Below are 22575 nucleotides of genomic sequence, written 5' to 3' on the forward strand. Positions count from 1 at the left end.
TAAAAAAAAGAAGAAAAAAAAGAGAAACTCACTTTTTCTTTTTTCATTGTACCGATAAAGGGAAAACAAAAAGTGGACCCTAGTGTGTATGTTACCATGACGCTTATAAAATATCCATTTATTCTGATGCCAGGTGAAGGCCAGCCACAGACACAACGTGCTGCTGCAGTGTGCCTCACAGAGGAAAACTAAACATTACAAAAACATTTTAAACGTATAAAATTCAATATGTGAAATCAGATTTATGATGCAGTTTTTCTTGTTCCCATGCTACCACTAGGGGGTGCCAAATTTAAAGGACTCCAAATCAATACACTGCCTTTGAAATCTCATCAAGCTGTGTTTTATTGTCATCAGGTTTCATGTCCTGGGTCGGTGACCCAGCGCTTTGTGTTTACTGTTATTATGTTCTAGTTTATTCTGTTTTGTATTTGTTCGTAGGGTTTGAGTCGTGTGTTTACTGCTCCGATCATCCCTACCTGTGTCTTTCCTCTGTGTTCTGTCCTCGAGTTGGTATTGTAAAACAGTCTGTGAGTTTCCCGTTCTAGGTCTGTCTCGTTATGCCCAGTAGTTCCAGCTGCGTCCCCTCCTGTGTGCCATTTCCTGATTACCTGGTGTGTATTTATAGGGTGTGTCTGCCTGAGCTCCTCGTCGCGTCGTTAACGTCAGTTCACCCTCATGCTGTGTGGATCTCCCTGTGTTTCCCAGTTTAGTTTATGTTGTTTCCCAGTTTAGTTTGTTTTCCCGTGCCAGCAAATAAAGCTGAGTATTTTGAGTTCATCCCTCGAGTCTGAGTCCTGCATTTTGGGTCCACCACAGAAAACCAGAGTTTTTGTTTTTGTCTGGATATCCTAAACTGCTGCAACACACATACTGTGGAAAAAACAAGGCCAGGAGCACTGAAGGTGCAATCAAGCTCTTTAACTATGGTGTAGACACGAAAAGAAGTGGAGCAGTAGTATGTAAAAGTATGTGAACAGCACTGTGGAGAGAAACAGAGTGCCAGACAGGATTCTCCAATGCTGGAGAATGGAGAAGTGCACTGGTACTGAATTTCAAGAACAAGGGTGATGTGAGGAACAACTAGAAGGTCAGTAAGAATGTCACTGCATCCAAGAGAAGAACTGTGGTGCTGTAGGAGAAAGTGACAGAGAAGTACTGACAGTGGTGCATGAAATGCATTCGGACAGCAAGACAGTTGTGAGATGGGTTCAAGGTGGAGATGGGATAACATCAGGCAGCTCTGAGCCTTTTCTTGTTTGCAGTGCGGATAGACAGATGATAGACAGATGCTTAGGAGTTTTCCTAAGCAAGATGTTTGCACACATTACTGTGAGTGAGAGTGGGCAGGTGGAAGAGAGCCGGGATAGCTGAAGGTATACGCTGGAGAGAAGACGAATGAAAAACAGAATATATGTGTGTGAATGAGAAGGAGACAGGTGGAAACAAACATGTGCAGAGGAGGGTTAGAGGATAGACTGGACAAAGTATGGAGCCTCCAGGCAGAAGGAAACAAAGAAGAGCTCAGTGGAGGTTCATGAAGGTGGATGTTCAAAGGGTGGCAGAGGAGGATCCCAGGGATGAAACTGTAACTGTGTGTAACTGTATTGTTGCAGTTTTATTGTGGAACAGGTGTCTTATGTAAATGAGACCTTGAGTCTCAGTGGGCTGAAGGTAATGAAGGTTAGATAAATAAATAAAATGGAAACAGATGATCTGCTGTGGCGGCAAATAAAACAAGAACCCAGAAGAAGCGTGATAAGCAGCAGACACTCAAATTTCATTTCACCAAATCTGAAGTAAAAAGTCCTTGTAGGTCATAACATAATATACTTTTACTCTGACAGTCCATTAGAAATGTTAGTAAAGGCACCAAAAGCAAAGCATGGCAGAAATGCTGCACCAGGGAAACTGTCCAAAGAGGTCAAAAGTGTCTTTCATCCCACGCTGTAAATGCTGCAGTTTGTGGGACTTCATTTTTCCGCTCTGGATTTTGTCCTCTGGTAATACTGTCTTTATTACATCACTGGACCTGTTTTCTTGTAAACTGAAGAAACACAAAACAAACAGGCCCACCTCCTCAAGGACAGTCAGCGGTCTATGAAACTGTTCTGATATGAATGAATGTGAGCGTTTTGCAGCACAACTGCAGTTACCATTGTGTTCATCCGGTCTTTAAAATCACACTGGGGGCCTAACAGTTGAGGACTCTCAGCTTTGTCCGTCTCACAGTGACCCTCAGCGCCCTGACGGATCTTCAGGAGCCACCCACGGCTTCCTGCATCAGCTAACAATAGGCAGTTGGACTTTTTCTTTGCGCTTACCAAGCGAAATGACTTGTCAGAGTCAATTATTATTAATGGCGATGTGTATCGTTTTGCTGAAACACCCTCTTATGTGCTGGCACCACTCTGTAGTATGTAATCAATCAGCAAGTGCAGATAAATATAGCAATCTGCCTCATGAAGTAGCAAACATGGTCTCAATAGCCAGTGTAACAATAAGCTGATAGACTTACTAAGCAATATCTATATGCAGGCCTATAAGGCGTTAGCCTGTAGCATAACTAGGTTTAGGGTTTTTAGGCTTATACGATTAAACATAAACTCAATTTTAAAATCTCTTCTGATTACATGAAATGTGCAACACACTCACATAAAAACTAACAAAACTACAGTAACAATATCTTTTAGAGTAATCGTACAGAAATACGCGAAAACACTAAAACAGCCTGTTTCGTTTTTCCCAGTTCTTATTATTATTAACGTTAAATTGTTTTAGGCCTACCAGAGTTGAAACATTTCTTTTTCTACTGTAATGCAACCATGTGGATCATTCAAATGATGAAAGAAGAAAACAAAGATCGAAAGAAAACACGCGTGTTTTATTCTCTAAACGTCGAAAGCTGAGCGCTTTTCTAATCTTCTCTGACAATTTATTCATTCACTTGCACGTTTAGTGCGTCTCCTCCATCGGCTCGGCTCTTCTGTCCAGGCATTTTTCTGTGGCTGCGGAGAGCATCTGTCACGTGACTCGGCATCCACCAATAGCAGCGTGGCAGCCTAACTTTGGCGATAAGGGAATCGCAGTAAAGAGCGAGCGAAGGAAAGGAGTTTCACTCTGAGCTCGTGAATGGTCATCATCGTACTACACTTTCTATTGGCCCTTCTGGCTCCTAAAGCATCCCGATATAGACAGCACTCACCCGGGATTCTGTTGGCCTTTCTTTCTTTCTTTCTTTCTTTTTTATTTTGCTCTCCTCTGCAGCTCATGCAAGGCTGCTGCAACACCTACATCCAGGTTTTAATCATCAGACAATCATCACTGCCTGCTGTCTGCTGCTCAAATGTTGGGAGACAAGGCTCACGGTAAGTGCCTCCGTTTTCCTACATGGCCTCCTACACTCCAGCTTCTGTCACCTTCACAGCTGTGACTTTTTATTTTAACCAAATGCTTGTCAAGAAACAAAAATCAGCGACATGCAGTCAGAAAAATATTAAAAGAAACACACAAGCTCCAAAGAGCCACAACGCGTCGTTTAATTATTAAGTTAATTCAGACTGTTTGAAAATTAGACGGCAGCATTTTTTCCTCAATGCAAATTTCAATTAACTGAAACAATCATCAGTCCAGGAAAACATCTGTCATTTTTTTTTACATTGTTTTAAAATCTTGAAATATTGCTGCTCTGTGAAAAATAAAGAAAAAAATATGATATTGGTTATGATCTAATAATAATACTACCCGTCAAACTGCGAGTCCTCCACACTTCACTGTTCAGCGGCCTTCATTTCGTTTCACCGCCGATTCCCTTCAGTGTGTGCGGACAGTTTCTACAGAAACGTCAGAAACAAACAAACAAAAACGGCAAAAATAAAAAACTAAAAGTAAACATTTGGCCGGATAATCAGTCACCGCCGCGTGTGTCTGTAGGTTCATGAACGACGTCAGCTTAGTGACTGAACCACGAGACTCAGCAGCGGAGTCAGATCAGGTGAAAGCAACAAAACCACAACAACAAACTGCAGACACATTTCGTTGTTAAGAATAGTCTGTCAGTTATTTCATAATGCAACAGAGAGAGTCTCATTGATGCCGATAGTGGCCGTATGTAGATTCATTTTTATTTGACTTTTCTTAATTTAAAATAAAAAAAATAAAACACAGGTAGATATACGAGATGAGCTTCTCTAACAACACACAAAATTAAAGCTTAAATTTACTTAAATAACCTTTCGGGCAAAAGTCTTCACTTTGGATAAATACATCCGCTCTTGTGTTTTTCATCTAATTTGTTTTTATTTATTTTTTATTTTTATGTATTTAAAAAATATAATTTATTCATTTAAAATCTTACATAACCCAATAATTCCACTCCTACATAACATTTATTTAACTGTATGATGTAAACACATTTCATAATTTACATCTAGAAATGCCTGTAAAATAATTAAATGATTTATTGCAATTTATGTATTTAAACTTCTATTAGAAAAAAAACATATTATCTTTATTTCATATCACATTCACATGAAAACAAACTGTCAAAGGTTGAGATGAAACTACAATAAATTGTAGGAAAATGATTAAGTGCCGAAAAGTAAAAAGTCATGTTTGTTGGAATAATGCACAATATTACGCGAATCTGTATTTTTTTTTAAATTCGTTTTTTATAATTGATAATTCTTTTAAAAAACACGGCAGAAATAATTATCAGAGTAGACTCACTGTGCGTGTGTGTGGCAGGTGTGACTTTAAAGGTGATGGAGTACACATACGACGAGGACCTGGAAGAGCTGTGTCCTGTGTGCGGAGACAAAGTGTCTGGATATCACTACGGCCTGCTCACCTGTGAGAGCTGCAAGGTACGCAAACGGTAGCCATGCGCGAGGACATGCGCGAGGACATGGTTTTTTTTATTTATTTGAAAATGACCGCTAACCACAAACCTGCTGCTAATTATTGCTTCTCCAGCTGTTAGAAATAACTGTTGAACTTGTCTGAATTTAATTTCCGTGAAACATAAATGCAGCGAAAAATGGACACTTACGTTATCCCAATTTAGCTAACGTGTGGAGGCTTTAATGTTAATGAAATGTGCTTCGAAATAATTAAATCTAAATACAAAAACGGCAGTCGCTCTCCACCTTTTATTTTGAAATCTAAACCCAGTCGTTTGATACCAGTGTGTCGCTCGTTTTCAGGGCTTCTTCAAGAGGACAGTGCAGAACAACAAGAGGTACACGTGTGCGGAAAACCAGGAGTGTAAAATAGACAAGACCCAGAGGAAAAGATGTCCCTTCTGTCGGTTCCAGAAATGCCTCAGTGTTGGGATGCGGCTGGAAGGTAAACTACAATAATAATAATAATAATAATAATAATAATAATAATAATAATAATAATAATAATAACAACAACAATAATAATAATAATAATAATAATAATAATAATAATAATAATAATAATAATAATAATGAAACAGGGACATTTTGCCTGTGATTTGCCACCATTTATTTTAATATGATAAAATAAATCTAATAAATAATATTAAAGTCTATCTGAGGCCACTTCTTTATGCGATGGTGCTGGCTATCATGCAGTGTTTCCTGCACACATGGGATGGGATTGATTCCCAGACAGCAATGCAAAGGAAAGCACCTGCTTCCGTAGCAGAAAAACGACACATTCTTGTCTCGCTGATAAAATTCTGGAGACTCCCCGGGGAAGAAGGAGTAAAGCTGCACAGACTCCTCGGGGATTCTTCTCAGCCCTAAAAAGGGAAGCAAAAAAAAAAAAAAAGACCGACAAGGCTGTTAATTACTTTGTAGGAATACTGTGAACAAGAGTTTAGTGCTCATAAAGCTCAGCACGTCTGCACAGTGTAAGAGGCAGTCGATGGTTTTTGGGTCTGTAAACCTGTTTTCTCCTTTTGTCTCATGTGTGACAGCGGTGCGTGCAGACCGCATGCGTGGGGGTAGGAATAAATTTGGCCCCATGTACAAGAGAGACAGGGCCTTGAAACAGCAGAAGAAAGCTTTGATACGATCCAACGGTTTCAAGTTGGAGAGCGCGGCTCCTCCGCCAGCCTCTCCTCTGCAGGCAGACTACAGCTTCACTGGCACCTTGCACACCCTTCCCACCATCTCTAAAAGCCTGCTCCCCTCCACCCCGAGCTCCATCACTCCCACAGACTACGAGGCTAATCTCTACGGACCCCCGTCTTTGGGTATGGCCATGCAGTCACACGTGCCCCTCACCACCCAGTACCAGTACACAGCCTTTCCCGGAAGGGCGATTAAAGCCGAGTGTCCCGACTACACCAGCTCCCCTGAGACTCTTACAGGATACCCTTACCCAGACATGTACCCCTCAGCCTCGCCGCAACCCCCCAGCCTGCCGCCACTGGTTCTGGAGCTGCTGCGCTGTGACCCGGACGAGCTGGTCGTCCAGAACAAGATTGTGACTCACCTGCAACAGGAGCAAAACGGCCGGGGTCGGCTGGAAAAGCCCAGCACCTTCAGCCTGATGTGTCGGATGGCAGACCAGACTCTGTTCTCCATAGTGGAGTGGGCTCGGAGCTGCATCTTCTTTAAGGAGCTGAGGGTGAGTAGCAAACTCTTTACCGTGTTGAGTGTTTGAAATGAACCGTACATGGTTTCACTTGCAAAACATGTGACAAAGACACAATACATGTACATACAGGCTCCATGCAGTATTTTAGTAAACCTGAGATCTACCAGAAAATGCTTCATAACCCAAAATTAGAATTTTCATGTGGCGCATTCACCCAAAAAGAATCTGTCGGTTTAGATTTGAGGGATGTTTTCTCAGACTCAGCCGCTTGAGTCCCACATTTGGTTTTCCAAGAATTCACAAATAAAAACTGAAATAAAAGATACGAAAGAAAACACATATTGATCCAGTGACAATCAAGCAGTAAAAGCCGAACATTTCTGAAGATCTTTTATGGTTATGTCTAAAATATGCAGAAGTGAAAAAATAAAAGTTCATCACGCTCACAAAAGCTTTTTACAAGGACGGCTGAATCCATTCTTCCTTTGTTTCTGTTTGCTGTTTGTCAGAAAAAGGGAGCACGGTGCCGCGATGTTACCGTTTCTGAAAAGGATTAAGACGACGGCTTGTTTTAAGTCTGTATTAATAAGTTCACAGGCTTTCAGACCCAACAAACACATGAATGCAATTCAAATGTGATGAAGCTGGCGCCCACGGCTGACTCACAATCCACTCGCAGTCCATTCAGAAAGTGTTCCCAGCACGACTGCTGCTGCTATCACGTTCTCATAGAGGCTCTCACTTGCTTGAATTCATGTGAATGCTATTTCTGATTTCACATTTCTCAAATGTCCCGTTAATTCTTACTGCAGAGGAGAATTTCTTTTTCATAACTCTTAAAATATGTTTTTTTCCTCTAAACGAACAGAAAGAAGTGCTCTATTAAACTTCAATAATTATGATGTATGACAGTAATGACAGATTAAAGCGAAAACAAGGGTCTTTCTAAGGTGTTGAGCAACCAGAACAGCTTTAATTCTTCAAATCTCTCTAAATCTGCTGAAGGGAGAAACACCATTCTGCCAAAAAAATCTTCTCTTATTTGGTCGAGTATGCTGGTGACACGTCATACAGGTGTTTGGTTGGGCTGAGATCTGGTGTGTGAAGGCCAGTGCATAAACCTGATGATTGTGGCCCGTAGATGGGGATAAGCAAACCTAAACCATGGCAGCAAAAGGCCTCACCAAGCATAACAGAGTCAACCTTTTCCTTTAATTTGTCACCAGTCCCCATTATTACATTATATGATGTCCTGTTACAGTCAGTGCCTTCAATAAGTTTTTCTTGAAAAATCAGTGTTCCTGATATTGAACTGTTATTTCCAACAGTGCGCAGCTCTAAAAAGCTGCAGTTGGAGTAACTGGACTAGTTGGTCTGATGTCGTTTAGCTGTGTAACAGAGCACTTTCAGCCTCTTATTTCCTCCTGGTAGGTGATAATATCACACACACCTCAGAGAATGATGATCAAACATCTGTCTGTGTGCCGACCCGTCTGTGTGCGCTGTAAGCTTTAGCAGCGCAGTCAGAACGAAGTCAGAACTCACTGCGCTGCTGCTGATGGCACTGCTGCACGCACACCTCGTATTCTGAGCGAAAATGGAGAATTATTATTCTTTCCTGACAAATCAGACAGGTAACACAACAGAGACGAAAATATCACCTTCTTCAATAAGTCATGATATGATGTGTCTGTGCTGACGAACAATCATCTGTCAGCCAGCCATGGCCAAAGGGATTCTACCAATTAAACAGTTTAACTAGCAACAAAAGGTTGATGCTGTCCTTGGTGTGATTTGGTCCTTGGTGTCTTTTCATCAGATGCAGTTTATTTACTGAGGTACAGTCAGAGCAGTTCTGCTCCTTTCCTGCTTCACACGCAGTCACGTCTAGATATTTACTCCTGGGTCTTGGATGTGAGGAGCCAGTGGTTCATATTCTTGCATGTGAAAAGCATTGAGTGGTTTCCTTATGACTGGATTTACTGCGTGCAGCAAAAAGATCATGCATACAGCAATTTATGCAGTCAAGTCAAAAACTAATCATGCAAAATCACCAAAAAAAGAAAACACAAGAAAACCTACAGTGATCGTCAGATAAACCTTTCTGTGAGTCCAACCTGCATGCAGGGAGATGGAATTTGAATTGTAACAGTTCTTCCCATTGAGCTCAGTTTTTCTTTCTCCAGTGACAAACACTAACCCCCACCCCTCTCTCCCCCACCCCTCTCTCCCCCACCCCTCTCTCCCCCACCCCTCTCTCCCCCATTGTCAGAGGCCGAACAGTTTTTTAAAATGTTAAATATAAGAATGTTTTTCCAAAATCCTTCATGGGTTTTGCTCTGGTCTACAGATCCGATGAATTTTAACATCTAATAAGACTAATAAGACGTAACATCTTATTAGTTTCAAACATTAAACACAGTATTAGGCCCTCTGATGTTTTTGTACGATTTTGTAAGCTCTTTGTGTGTGTGTGTGTGTGTGTGTGTGTGTGTGTGTGTGTGTGTGTGTGTTTGGAAAGCTTTATTGAGTAAGTGTAGCTCACAGCTTCCAGATTTTATAACATTTTATTCGAGCTCACTGTCCTGCTCAAATAGCAACTCAAAGTATGAACTGAATGGACTAAAAATGATTATTTGTTTCTGAGAACATCGATGCATGCTGATTAATTTATTTTATTGTTACTTATTTATTGTTATTTTATTGTTACTTTGTCTGTATTTTATCGCAGAGACAAAGCTCCCATTGTGGGGATGATGGTTTTTTTGGTTGCATCTTCTCACACTAACACAGCGAGGTATCTTTATACTGCGTCTGTGCCTGTGTGAGGGGATACTTGGCCAAACTGCTGCTCAGTCTCAGCAGCACAGGAGGAACACACAGCAGCTCATCATATTTTGTTATCAACAAATATCATCAGAATATACAGTAAATTTGAATATCTGATCATTTTAATCCAGCTGCAGACATTTAATTCTTTCTACTGATAATGTACAAAATGTGTGTTGGTATACAGTCGACACAAGCACAGTACAAAGTTTTGGGATAAATGGGATAAATATCCTCTCAGTTTTAGTTAAAAAGATGTTCTAGTGTTTGGTCCTGACAGCTCCTCTAAGGAGGTCAGGACCTTGGCCTCCTCACCAGTAACATCAAATCATCTGCTTGGGATCATCTTTGACCAACATCTAAATATTGACTCTGACTAAGCTCGCTAAGCTCATCCAGTCTCGTTTCCTTCATCGAAGATATATCCCCCCGAAATCAAATCTTTACTGTCATTCAATCCTCTGGAACTTTAACTGCTGCTCCTGCTTAGCCAGTTTCCTGTTGGTGCAGAATACAGCAGCCAGTCAACAGCTACTCAGGACTCACATATCATACCTATTTGTGCTTTCCAGTTTGGCTGAATCTGTGGTTTGTTTTATACAACTGCTGAAAAGTCATTTTTAAAAATCTTTCCCTCTATATTGCATCTATTTGTAGGTATAGAAGTGTGTTGGAATTAATGTTGGACAATGGTTGACAATGTGTCTGCATGTTGGAACATGCATGCTTATACATTTGAGCTGAGGAGCACTTTTAACTCTGTGATACACAAATACATTTATATTAATTATAATTATTATTACTACTTCACTTTATGTGACGCAACAGTAGAGCATTATGCTCGGCCTATGCCTTCAGTGATTGTCAGAAACCCACTGCACTCATGGTGTCACAGAGTCACAAAACCAAAATGTCAATTTTGTGGAAGAAACACAAAAAACAACACATTATGACAAAATATGCACACGCTGGAACATTCCACAACATGCCCATTCCCAGTTATTAATTTACAGCTAGAAACATAATAATGGTCATTTATTCTCACCAATTATCAGTGATATTTAAAATAATGTAAATGGAGAAGGTATTACTGGGGGGGTATACACCTCTGAAGATTAGCATGGGTTACACAAATACTTCATGTTAGTCTTCAAATAATGCAAACTAATTAAAAACTGAATATAAGATACAAAGGTGATTTTCTTTTTGCTAATATCAAATTATTTACTCGTACATATATATAACCCGGCAGCAGGAAATCAATGAGAGCTAACCTTAGCCTTCTGTAACCTTAGGCTTTGTTATTTAATATAAAACATTTTAATCAGACTTAGAAATAGTTGTAATTACAGCATATAATTTGTAGCTTTCATTTAAAAGAGCACATTATTATAATTAGTAGTAGTCATAGTACTAGTAGCAGGACTGCTAGTACATGCTGCACAATTATTTTTCCTGCTTGGACAAACAGACATAATCAATCACGACAGAACAATAAAAAACAATAATAAATAAGAGTGCTTCTTTTTTTAACCCATTGCTTGGTAGTTGGAAGGCGACGTGATGGTGTTATAATATCTGATATATATAACAGTCTTAATAAGATATGTTGTAAATGCATTTTCAAGCAAGTATTGCTGCTATAGAGAAACCTAAATCTGACAAACAACAGATTTACTTTGGACTGGTTTGGTTCTCACGGACTTCATGAAATGTCTAATTCTAGATGTCAGACTAAACAACAGCTTTCAAAACATAATTATATCGCTTCAGATTTGAAATATGTTCTAATTTGCATTAATGTCTAATTCCCCATTCATAAACGTTTTGTCAGGCCATGAACCAAAATACGGAAAAAGATGAATAATTCTGGTTTTCCTCTTATATCCTTATTTTGAAGTGACAGCTTTTCTCACAAGTTTCATTTCCCTGCCAGGAGTCTCCTTTTATACACATCCAATGTACTCGTGTTGACATTTACACCATTTTTATGCACAGTGGACAGCCAACATGGACAGTGAGAACAAAGCTGTGCATATTTTGCCAAGAAAGCCTCCCGCTGAAAGAGCCGTTTCCCTGGGCTGGATAATTACATTCCATGCAGACGATAACGGGGGAATGTCAGCTCTCCATCGCAGCTCTTCTCTGCGCTTGCCTACATTGTTACTAAATTATTTGCAGAATGAAAGCTATCGATTGCTGCAATTTCCCCAGAGGTGGCCTTTGTCTGTCATATGTTTGACCTTCTGCTCACCTGGTGATGATGGAAAACGTGGCTGAGATGCACACAATGAACACAAACGCTACTAAAGGCTGGAAATTTTACTTAAAATACACGTTATTCATGAAAATATGGACAGAAGGCAAAAACTGCATTTTGGAATGACTGCAGGGTCAAACTTATTAAAGATCACATCTAAATATTAAATCAAAAACTTTGGATTAGTTGAACGTTGCTTTCTGGTCTTGAATTATTGCTTGTTTTCTTTGCTCCCCAGAGTGTGTGATATATTAGTGAACGTGCACTCAGAGTGTTACCGCAGTACTCCAAGTGTTTCGCTAGTTACTAAACACAGGTGCACAGAAAGCAAACAACCCCCAGGTTTGTTTGAAAAACTGTCATATCACTTCTCTATCAAAGCTCAGAAGATAAATAACTGACTGATTGGCATGCAAGAAGCTCTGCTGCTATATTCCCATGCTTGCACTGGTGCTGCATGCACGTTTCTGTTCCCAAGTTGCCACTTTGACCAGAACTGTCAAAACTAATATATTTTCTTAAAAGTCACTAACACCATATTTGTTAGCTGGCAGGGCCAAGTCCAGCCTCTGCAACTCAAAATGTAATAGCTGTCTTTGGAAGATCAAGGCTGGAAACAGACCTAGAAGGAATGGTGAAGTACATTCATCATTCTCTACCTCGAGAACAAAGCTGTGTTCATATCAGATCATTCTGCCTTGCAGTACTTGGGCCAGTATAGTTGCTGGAACGCTTTTGGAACCCTGAACAGTTAAAACAAGGGTTCAGCTGATAGCTGGAATCAAGTTAAAGTGTTTTGAGATATAATCAATAAGTCCTCTGATTTAGATGTTTTTGTAGCCCTGCTCTTTTGTTCTGTTGTCATTACAAAAAAGCAAACTTCAATCATATAGCTGCGGCTGTCCAATAAGAAGAAAGTAGCAAGAAGCCCAAATTATTACACCAAAGTGTTTCTGCTTAATATGAACAGTTTAACCAGACTTTATTTTATCAATGTGAAAACCAACTGATGACCAAATGAAGCCATCTGTGAGGTTACTGCTGACACAACAAAGCATAGAAATAGAATTAGGGGTTGTTTTTGCTACATTCAGAATCTAGAAAATGTTTGTTTCTAACTTTGCTTACAGCTTTTTTAACCAAATAGGTGATGATTTGTAAAAATTCCTGAACTGCCAACCCGCCCCATCGGTGACCTTTTCCACATGCAACACAGATATCGCTTGGGAAATATCATCACGGTTGGCTGCTCTGCAGAGGAATGGATACAGTGTGCGGTTGCGATGTCAGTAAAGGCAGTAGACTATGACAGACAACATTTACAGTTTCCTGTCATTTCATAAAATATGGCCCTCACAGGTAATATGACACTTAACACGTATATACCTGACATATCAGTTTCAACCCAGCAGAGACACAAACATTAAGAATCCATGTGGCAAATGAAAGAAATGCCTTCCTTCTACACTCAGCCTGCTATTTCTGAGCTTTTTTTTGTGGGCCGCAGCTGAGTGTCCAACTTCTCTTGGAGAGGAAGCAAAGGAGGTCGCCGAGACCTCTTGCTTCCTTAACCCCTTCCTTTATCACTGCACGCCCAGACCCCCACCGCTGCACCGGTGCAGATGAGTGTTGTGGCAAGATTGCAACCTCTGTGACTGATATATAGCTTCATTCAGATGGACTGTAATTCTGTCAGCTCCATGTCAGATGAATGGGGTCTGGGCCTATTAGCAGCTGCGACCGCAAAATTACTGACTGCTGTGTCCTTCACTTTACAGACAATATTGTGGCAGCAGGATTATGGGTGTGATACAGTCGGGTGGGGGGAAACACATATGCACCCATCCCCCAGAGCAGAGCAGAAAAGGGAAAGGTGGGGGTGCTGGGGAGAGGTGAGGAGGCTGGAGAGGTCCTAGGTGTTGCTGGGCCAGTATGAAAGGAGAGCGCACACACACACACACACACACACACACACACACACACACACACACACACACACACACACACACACACACACACAGATGTTTTGCTATTAAAAGCCTAATTTTCCCCCCATATTCCTTTTATTTTTAAACTAATTGGTGACAGTGGTGTAAATATTTTTCGTCTTTCTGGTCAGAAACGAGCTCAATGTGAGAGCGAGCTTATCAAACAATATGAGATGTCTTTTGCTTTCCACTGAGTTCATCTTTGTTCTTTGTCTGCTTTTCTTGCGTCTGTCTGTCTGCGTTTCCTGAAGGTGGGAGATCAAATGAAGCTGCTTCATAACTGCTGGTCTGAACTGCTCGTCCTGGATCACATTTTCAGACAAGTGCAACACGCAAAGGAAGACAGCATTCTGCTGGTGACCGGCCAGGAGGTAACAACTCCCTCGCACAACTTCCCATCAGCACACCACCCAGTGTGCTCCACGCATTGCACCCAATCCAGAGGAGTTTTGTTTTTACTGTTTTCGTATAAAAATATATATTCACTATGTTTAGCAGCATTCATTTATATTTCACTGGCTGTTGATATCTGTACTAACATATTCTGATCCTAACAGTAGTTCAAATTCTAATGCAAAATCTCCATGCTCTAAACTAAATATAGAGAGACATATGTGTCTCATCAAAAAAAAAACCATATAGTTTTTTTTATTTGCCAACAATTATTAGTGAAATAAACTTAACAGACATATAGAAAAAAAAGGGAAACTCTGGAAAGGCCGTTTATCCAATAAATCTCTCAAAGTCCAGTTTAGTGTTAAAGTTAAGGCTATTTATGTTTCTTTGTCTTTATTTAATCCATCTTACTCGTACATCAGTGTTTGCAAGCATATATAATTCTGGTGGTTAGACTGTCATCGCTGTGAGGTGCAGGGACTCTGGAATTTCCCCGGGATCGATATTCTCTACAAAATGGGTGCAGTTAACCTCGGGGAACAAGTAAGCTTTAGTGTTTGGAAAGTCAAATACTTAACATGACACTGTGGAAAAAAATAAAATGTCACACTTATGTACTCAGAGGTGATCCAAGCCTTTGGGTTTTGAATGTAATCGTGTCCCCCGCTCACTGCTGCTCCGTCCAGGGGGAGTGGATTTGTTAGCCACGTGCTAAACAGGCAAAATATCCTCCAACGCACTAACCCAGGATATTTGTCTTTGCTAAAGTCTCATGAATATAAGGGGCAAAGGAAATAACCAGTAGCCCGTGTTGCAGGTGGAGCTGTCATCCATCCTGTCTCAGGCTGAGGGGACACTCTCCAGTCTGGTCCAAAGAGGTCAGGAGCTGGCAGCGAGGCTGCGGGTGCTGCAGGTCGACCGCAGAGAGATCGCCTGTCTGAAATTCCTCCTCCTTTTCAACCCAAGTGAGTCATCTTGTTTGTGCATCATTGCTGCAATACAATGAGGGGATGCATTATGACGGCAAATAACTAGCATCCGGCACCGTTACCGTTGCTTCCATCCAACTTACTACGATGTTTTTACAAACTGCTGATAAGTTTCTCAGCTTAGAGGCTGAAGGAGGAGACACAATACAGACATTTCAGATAGAAAGTCTCTTCTTCTAAAAATGATTATTTAAGTACAGTAAGAGGGAACCTTTTGACCTTTTTTGCAAATAAAACTGTTTTGAAAAGTGTGGACTTATGTGTGTGGTCTGTAAATCACGCATTTTTCAAAGGCTAGCAGATGCAAAAATCAATCAACTTCATGGAGCTGCACGGCCATACTGGTGCTGTCTTTTCTCAGATTGTGAATAGCAACACTGACATCCTAATGAAAAAAATGTCACAATTGCAGATAATCTGCAGGAGCCTTTTTATCTATGAGGTTACAAGTGTTTTCCAAACTGGCCTTTTTCCCTCCAATAAATTCACTTAATTAAATTTCTAGGCTTGACAAAAGCTGATATTAACAAAGACATCCTCCTCCATTGTCCACTAATGGCATTCAAAAGAAGCGTAATGGATGGGTCTATCATTTGATAGCAGGGCCGGCATTCATGTAGCGGCTTGTGCAGATGGAGAGAGCATAAATGTGGCTCGAACAGATTCCCTGAAGTGTTTGCTGTTTAGCGCTGGCAAAGCAGGGAACAAAGAGCTTTTTGAATGAGGAGAGCACTTGTCATAGGCAGAAAATATTTGCTGCCTTTGGCAGTGGCTCCTTTGCTTGCTCTGTTGCTTTCCCTCATCTTCAGAGTCAGGTTTGTCAGGGGTAATTTAATTGCCCTTAAGCAGTTTGAAAAGATGATTCAGAACATTGATTCAAAACATTTAATTACTGCGTGAATGGATTCTCAACGATGAGCTCAGCTGATGCTGAATGCCAGTCCACCAGAGGGCTCGGCTATTGTCTCACATGCACCGCGCACGCATAAAAACACACACGCAGCCACCCACACGCGTTCACCTTACTAAATACATAAAGTATAGGTACATCATACACATAAAGCTAGTACTGAAAAAAGGCCATGTGGACATTGGTTGCACACAACTGTTTTTCTTTGGCAGAAACTTAAACAACTGCGTTAAACCAACACAACGTATTCATATTCAGTAAGCCTGTGCATGTTGTGTTGATAAAACGCGACTGAAACATGTTCAGATGAAGTAAGTTGAGCTCTTGGAATATTTTAATTCTTCGCAATTTTGTCATTTTATTTGAACATTACTCAATAACCTTTACCCCAATACTACTTGGTCACTTAAATACTACATGTTGACTTCATATTACATAATGTTCAACAACGTCTAGAGTCTGGTTAACATAAAAGCTGAATGGATCTACAATGACTACCATCCTCTTTATCCGGGTTGCAGGAGTATAACCCTGAAGTGACAGCTCTATCACATAGAGACAAACAACCATTTGCACTCACATTCACGGTAATTAAGAATCACAAATTAACTTAACTCTAATAACTGCACGACTTTTAACTGTGGGAAGAAATCAGAGCACCCAGAGAGAAACCACTGCAAACTAGGCAGATTGTGGATTTGAACCCAGAACCTTCTTGCTGTGAGGCAACGGCACCAAGCCACCAATCCAGAATTAACAAAAGCAGGAAAGCTGTGATTTCAAGGCTTGATGCAGGATCTTCTGTACGTTTTTGTCTTTGACAAGTTAAACCACAATAAATAGCGATAGCATGCACGGTGTGTGTGCAGTTGTCTGCCTCCTATAACTCCACTGATTTTACTGCAGCTTGAAATCTCGTGTGATCTTGTGAATTTCATGAGTCCAGCAACTAACCACTCCCACTAGATTGTATCAGGTCATCTCAACAAGAACAAATTAAACAGATCCTGCATGATTTAATTACATTCAAGAAAGAAACATGAACTTTTTGTGTTCAAATTACAAGGAAGCCTTTTTTAATGTAACAACCACCCAATTTACTGTTTTCGGTAAACTGAAAAAAGTAGAGGCGGCTGCTCGACTTGCCTGAGATGGATGCCTTCCTCAAACCACGATCCAAAGCGTGCGAGACTGGAATCCCGTGCAGTGTCGCGAGATTTAACGTTGTTATATTATTGACTTACTTCAATCAAACATGATATGAACAATTTAATCTACCCTCTCTGCATATCATGTAGTTTCTACACTATGTAGTTACACTTAACTTTAAAGCATGAGGCACTTGTGTTAAATACACGCAAGATGCTTACATAAATCCAAGAGACGGCCAATCCCTTTTTTTCAGTGTATTTATCCCTCAAATGAATGATTTATGAGCGCTTTTAAACCGATTTTGAAATAAAGCCTTGAGTCCTGCTGCACCTTTTGCTCTGAGAGGGAAAAATGTTCTTTTCTTGGCCAGTTCTGGTTGGTCAGTAATGGTAACCTTTACGTCCAAATTTGGCTAAAAAGTGAAGCCGACTTTTCATAATTAAAAAAAAAAATGTTAAAATTGAACATAGATCAGACCAGGTCATTGTGTGTTGCACGTTGCACTTGTATGGCCCTCAAATCACTTGCAACACACGTCTTTGTATGCTACATTTTTGCCAGCCCTTCCCAACCTCCACCCATCCATGGCCCATAATGGCCCCCACCTGTGCCTGGCTCTGCTGGAGGTCTCTTCCCGTTAAAAGGGCTTTATTTCTCCACCACTATTTAAAGTGTTGGCTTGAATCGCTGCTATATAAGTAAACTGTTATACTTGGTAGTGGAGTGGTTCGCACTGATATGGAGAAAGGTCTGGATTCAAATCTGCTGTGTTTGAGGAATGCACACGTGTTCAGCGCTCTTCCTTTGAACCTGAGGTGACGTTCGTTGTTGTCAAAAGCGTCTTTTTAACTTATTTTTGCTGGGTGGGAACAGATTACAAACACCAACCACAAAGCCTGTAGAACCTTCATACCGGTGGCTTAACGAGCTGTTCATGTTACTGATAACGCAGCCTTCAAACTGGGCTGAAATGAACCTTCAGCATCATCAAACAGCTAATAATATTGTTCATTCATCGTTTTGTGCTCATCACAACCAGGCCCCGCCCTTCGAGTTAACAGGATTGTTTTGTTTGGGTCTGCACGATATGACTCTGCCTCAGTTTGTGTTTCTGATGCTGTTGGTACAACTGCAATTCCAAGGTGAAAATGTGCAGCTGTGGTGAAGATGAAAAGACCCTGTATATATATGTATATACATGTAAAGCCAAGGTTAACTGACATAACAGAACAATAGTTAGATACTTAGAAATGTTTCTAAATGAAAATGGTCTTTACACAGAGCGCTGCCGGCTATGATCAGTGTGAATCGCTCCATACGCCTTTACAGAGGTAACTAATTTTCACATTGGTGTGAAAAACATACATACAAATCTTTTCTGAAGCAGCTCCCAGTCCTCTCTGGTCCATAGTTAACTTTTGATAATAAAACTTTAGTCTCAAGAAGACAGAAATGTGCAGAACAAATTATAACAAGTTATTTTACTTCAAATGGCTAAATGGTGCTGAGTCAGCGCTCATCACTGTGGTGACCCGTGCAGGGTTCAGTCTGGGGCGTGGTTGTTTGTTAAGCCACCGACATAAAAAGACGAGTTTGTTAACTTGGAAAAAGGAAACATCTGATGTCTTGTTCCAGCTCCACACTGTGCTGATGTACTTCATCCCCAAGTTCACAAAACATTTAAACAGCTTTGATGTTTGTTGGCTTGAATTCCTATTTTTTGACTTTGGAGATGTGCATTTTATACACAACATCCTCCATGTGTGACATTCGTGGTGATGGGTAGGGTTTAACATTCTTTATAGAATTTGTTCCGTAGTCTGAACAGGCTGCCAATGTCAAATTTTATATATGAGACAGACTTTGCACAACATCTGCTAGAAAAGCCACATTTCTACTGCAAAAATGTGTCTGTTTACATATGACTTCAAACCCAGCATTAACCAAACCGACCTTGGTCTCCACCTTGGACAGCTCACCGGTGATGTGGCGCATATTAATAAATGAATGATTTCTTTCTCCACTCTCCAGTCAGCCAGTTTGTAATTGCTCACACATTAACCTGAACTAACTTTGCTCTTTTTAGATGTAAAATTGCTGGAGAACCAGGCGTTTGTGGAGGGCGTCCAGGAGCAGGTGAACGCTGCTCTGCTGGAGTACACCCTGTCTGCCTACCCTCAGTTCCAAGAGAAGTTCAGCCAGCTGCTGGTACGGTTGCCGGAGCTGCGCTCCCTCAGCACGCAGGCCGAGGACTACCTATGCTACATGCACGTGAGTGGAGAGGTGCCCTGCAACAACCTGCTGATCGAGATGCTGCACGCTAAGAGGGCGTGTGTGTGAGGAGCGTGAGCAGGACGCTCCGCCACCATATATTATTTGTCTAGGTGAGAGTGTGTGTGGACGGAAAAGAGCGAGTGACGAAAAGGTTGAATGACACTAGACAGGTTCCCCCGGGTCACCTTTGTGGCACTTTTTATGTTTTGAGTTGGATGGAAAAAAAGTTCCTTAAAGTTTGGAATTATAAAGCTGCGTGTGTGCTCACCGGTAGTTTGGAGATTTTGAATATTAATGTTTTCATGTCCTGCAGAGCTACATTAACGTGACCTTATACCTATAAACTGGATTTTCTAACTTGTTTTCAAGCATCTAAAGTTCGACCTGCGTATAGAGTTACATTCTATCTATTTTGAGCAAATATAACATGAATTCCACAGAGCTGCCCATCAAACAGTTACTCTTTAGATACATGTCATTCATTGCCACCTTTTTCAATCTGTAACATTCACACCCAAAATATCTTTGTCATATCGCTACCAAATTTTGACAAGGCCTTCAGCGTGAAATTTGCAGTCACATCACTGGATGGAGGTATTTGCTGGATGAGCAAATGTTTAGCTTTTACAGCAAATATTTGTTTTCTCTTTCCAAAGTAATATTTTAATATCTGAATGAGACGTTTTTGATCCCAGTATCTGATGCTACATCCGAGATGCTTATCCTAGATTATCTTTATTATTTTGATGATGTCATGTCGTCAGACTAGAGTAGCACTGCTAAAGAAGCCCAACAGACATAAATAAAGTTTAGTTTAAATCTATCTAGATGTTAATATATAAATGCCAAGGCAGTCTTGAGAAAAACACATTAAGTGTTTTATCAAACAACAAGAAGAGAAAGTGAGAGAGAGGCAGAGAAGAGAGAGACAAACAAAGCAGGAGATAAAAGAGAGAAACTGTACACAGCGAAGCTTTGGAGCCGACAGGAGCTACAATAGACGCATCAATGTGCACTTGGTAATGACAATGACAGCAAACACGTGAGAAGCACGTCTGTAATGTTTGTCCTTCGGCTCAGTCCGTAAAGATGCAGGGAAGTAAAAGGTGCATCTGGTCACATTTGGTTCATCCATGCGAGTCACGTGCTCATTCACACTGGTGTCACTTTTCAACACATCGGGCTGCACGCCATCCAGGAGCGATGCGTCTCACGCGGATTTTGATCAGATGATCCAAACTTGTTGCTTTCAGTAAGTTCCTTTGTTTTCAGAAAATTACAAAAGGAGGTGAAAACCCACATCTCAGTAGCCCTCGACTGCTTTGTGCTTCTGAACTGAGGTTTAGAGAGTTTCAGTTTTCCTTGAAAAAACATGATTTGAGCAAACACACAAAACAAATTTGTGAGGACTATTTTCAGCCACCATTGTCCATGTGGTGGACGGTAGCAGGACAGGGGACTGTTATGTGACATGTTAAAAGGAATGTTTGTGTCCTGTGTCACGCTTAAAGGGGACCTGTTCTGTTCACTTAGAGAGTAACTTTAATTACAGTTACAAGTTAATATACATTACCCTACTGGATACACTCAAGCTCGTTTAGCCCCGCCCCTTTAAATGGTGGGTGGAGCTTCTGTGGTCACAGCCAGGTGACCATGTTTGGGATGCACACGTTCAAACGTATTAATAACTGAATCATTGGCAGCTTCTAAAAACAAAACACTGAAAAGTATAATATTGTATTATTGTTGTACCTTGATTTGGTGCTACATAAATAAAACTGAAGTGAAACATAAGAGAAGGATATTAATGAATCTGGTTAAGCTCATTTCAGCTTCACTTAACATGCTTGAATAAATAATTACAGACGTATACGTGTGTGTGATGTGTCCTGTAACAGCGTCCAGTCAGAGGGAAAACATTCAGGCTCACAGGGATTTCTCTTTATTTGACTTCATTATTTGAATGTTTAATATGAACATCCACCTCTGTAACAGGACACAAGACTAAATATAAAATTGGAAACTCCACTATAGATTCCCTTTAAGTGACGGCAATATTTAGAGATATCTGATGACTTTGCTGATGCATTTACTTGTTTGTTTGTTTTTAAAATTATGTACATAAACAAAAATCAGGTGTTATTCTCATTTGTTGAAATTTGACCTCCAATTTTCAGGATAAATAGTTCATTTCTTTATTCAGCCTTAAGAATGTTAGAAGTTATTTATCTTCATTTTCCGCCCACTGCTCCATTCTGATGACATCATCACGGATGTTGGTGACAGTGCTCAACGAGAGCGGCGAGACAAAGCTAGCTTACAACAAGCTGTACAGCTGACCTGTGGTTGTTGACGTGTTGCTTAGTGGGCATTTCTCTTCAGATTTAGCGAGCACTACGTGAAAGAGCAACGTGTGCAACGACTCGCGGAGCCATCAGAGAAACTTTGTACCACAAAGAATAATGATAGCGTGCTTTAAACCGAGGCAGTCGAGCATCCACTGCATCGCAGCCCTGAAGTCTGTGTTTGCAGCATCATCTGTGGCACTTCCTTTGTTCTGTCCCACGCTGGGTTAGGGTCTCACACAGTCAGAGTGACAGTGAGAGTTAAAAACAGTCAAATGTTTTAATGTTGTGCAGCTGTTTAAGATCATTTGTTATTGGTCCACTGATGTGGGCGTCGACAATCACTCCTCCAGCCTTACCTTTACGTCTGTCACACCACCTGCACACACGCACACACACACACACACACGCACACACACACACACACTTAGTGTTCCAATTGAGATAGTTATGTGTAATCACTCTGTATAGTATATTTATGTTGTGAAGTGAATATCTGCTGCAAGATAAAGATACATTTCAGCACAAAAACGTTCTCTGCTTTATGTTGAGGTCAAATTGCTACTACTGTGGAGCTGATTCTCTTGTTTTCACTTTCTTTGTTCTGGTCTTGGTTCACTCTTCTTTCCTGTGAGTTGAGCGTCTGTCCTGTCTTAAACTGAAGTGCTTTTCTCCTCAAAGAGAGAGTGACCAAAATCTGTTTTTGTTTTTTAAATATATTTTATTGTAACAGCATCAAACCAATAAAAAAAAATCAATGAAGTAAAGCTCGATTGGTGTGTTGGCTGTTTTTACACAACATTCATCAGCTTTGCACCAAAGGCACAGAGCGTTGTCTCACTGTGGAAATATTCCCGTC

At 40.7% G+C, this 22575-nt stretch overlaps 1 protein-coding gene across 1 annotated transcript; it reads left to right on the forward strand.

Moving 5' to 3' along the window:
* Positions 1-3100: 3100 nt before the first annotated feature.
* On the forward strand, positions 3101-22461 carry LOC120742985 (nuclear receptor subfamily 5 group A member 2-like). The gene is made up of 7 exons (XM_040046524.1): positions 3101-3368; positions 4747-4865; positions 5205-5346; positions 5948-6603; positions 13902-14021; positions 14864-15011; positions 19184-22461. The coding sequence occupies exons 1-7, from the start codon at positions 3347-3349 to the stop codon at positions 19435-19437; spliced, it is 1461 nt and encodes a 486-aa protein (XP_039902458.1). The 5' UTR covers positions 3101-3346; the 3' UTR covers positions 19438-22461.
* The last annotated feature ends 114 nt before the right edge of the window (positions 22462-22575 follow it).

This window comes from Simochromis diagramma, unplaced genomic scaffold, assembly GCF_900408965.1.
Source record: "Simochromis diagramma unplaced genomic scaffold, fSimDia1.1 OVJJ01000005.1, whole genome shotgun sequence".
Classification (NCBI taxonomy): Eukaryota; Metazoa; Chordata; class Actinopteri; order Cichliformes; family Cichlidae; genus Simochromis; species Simochromis diagramma.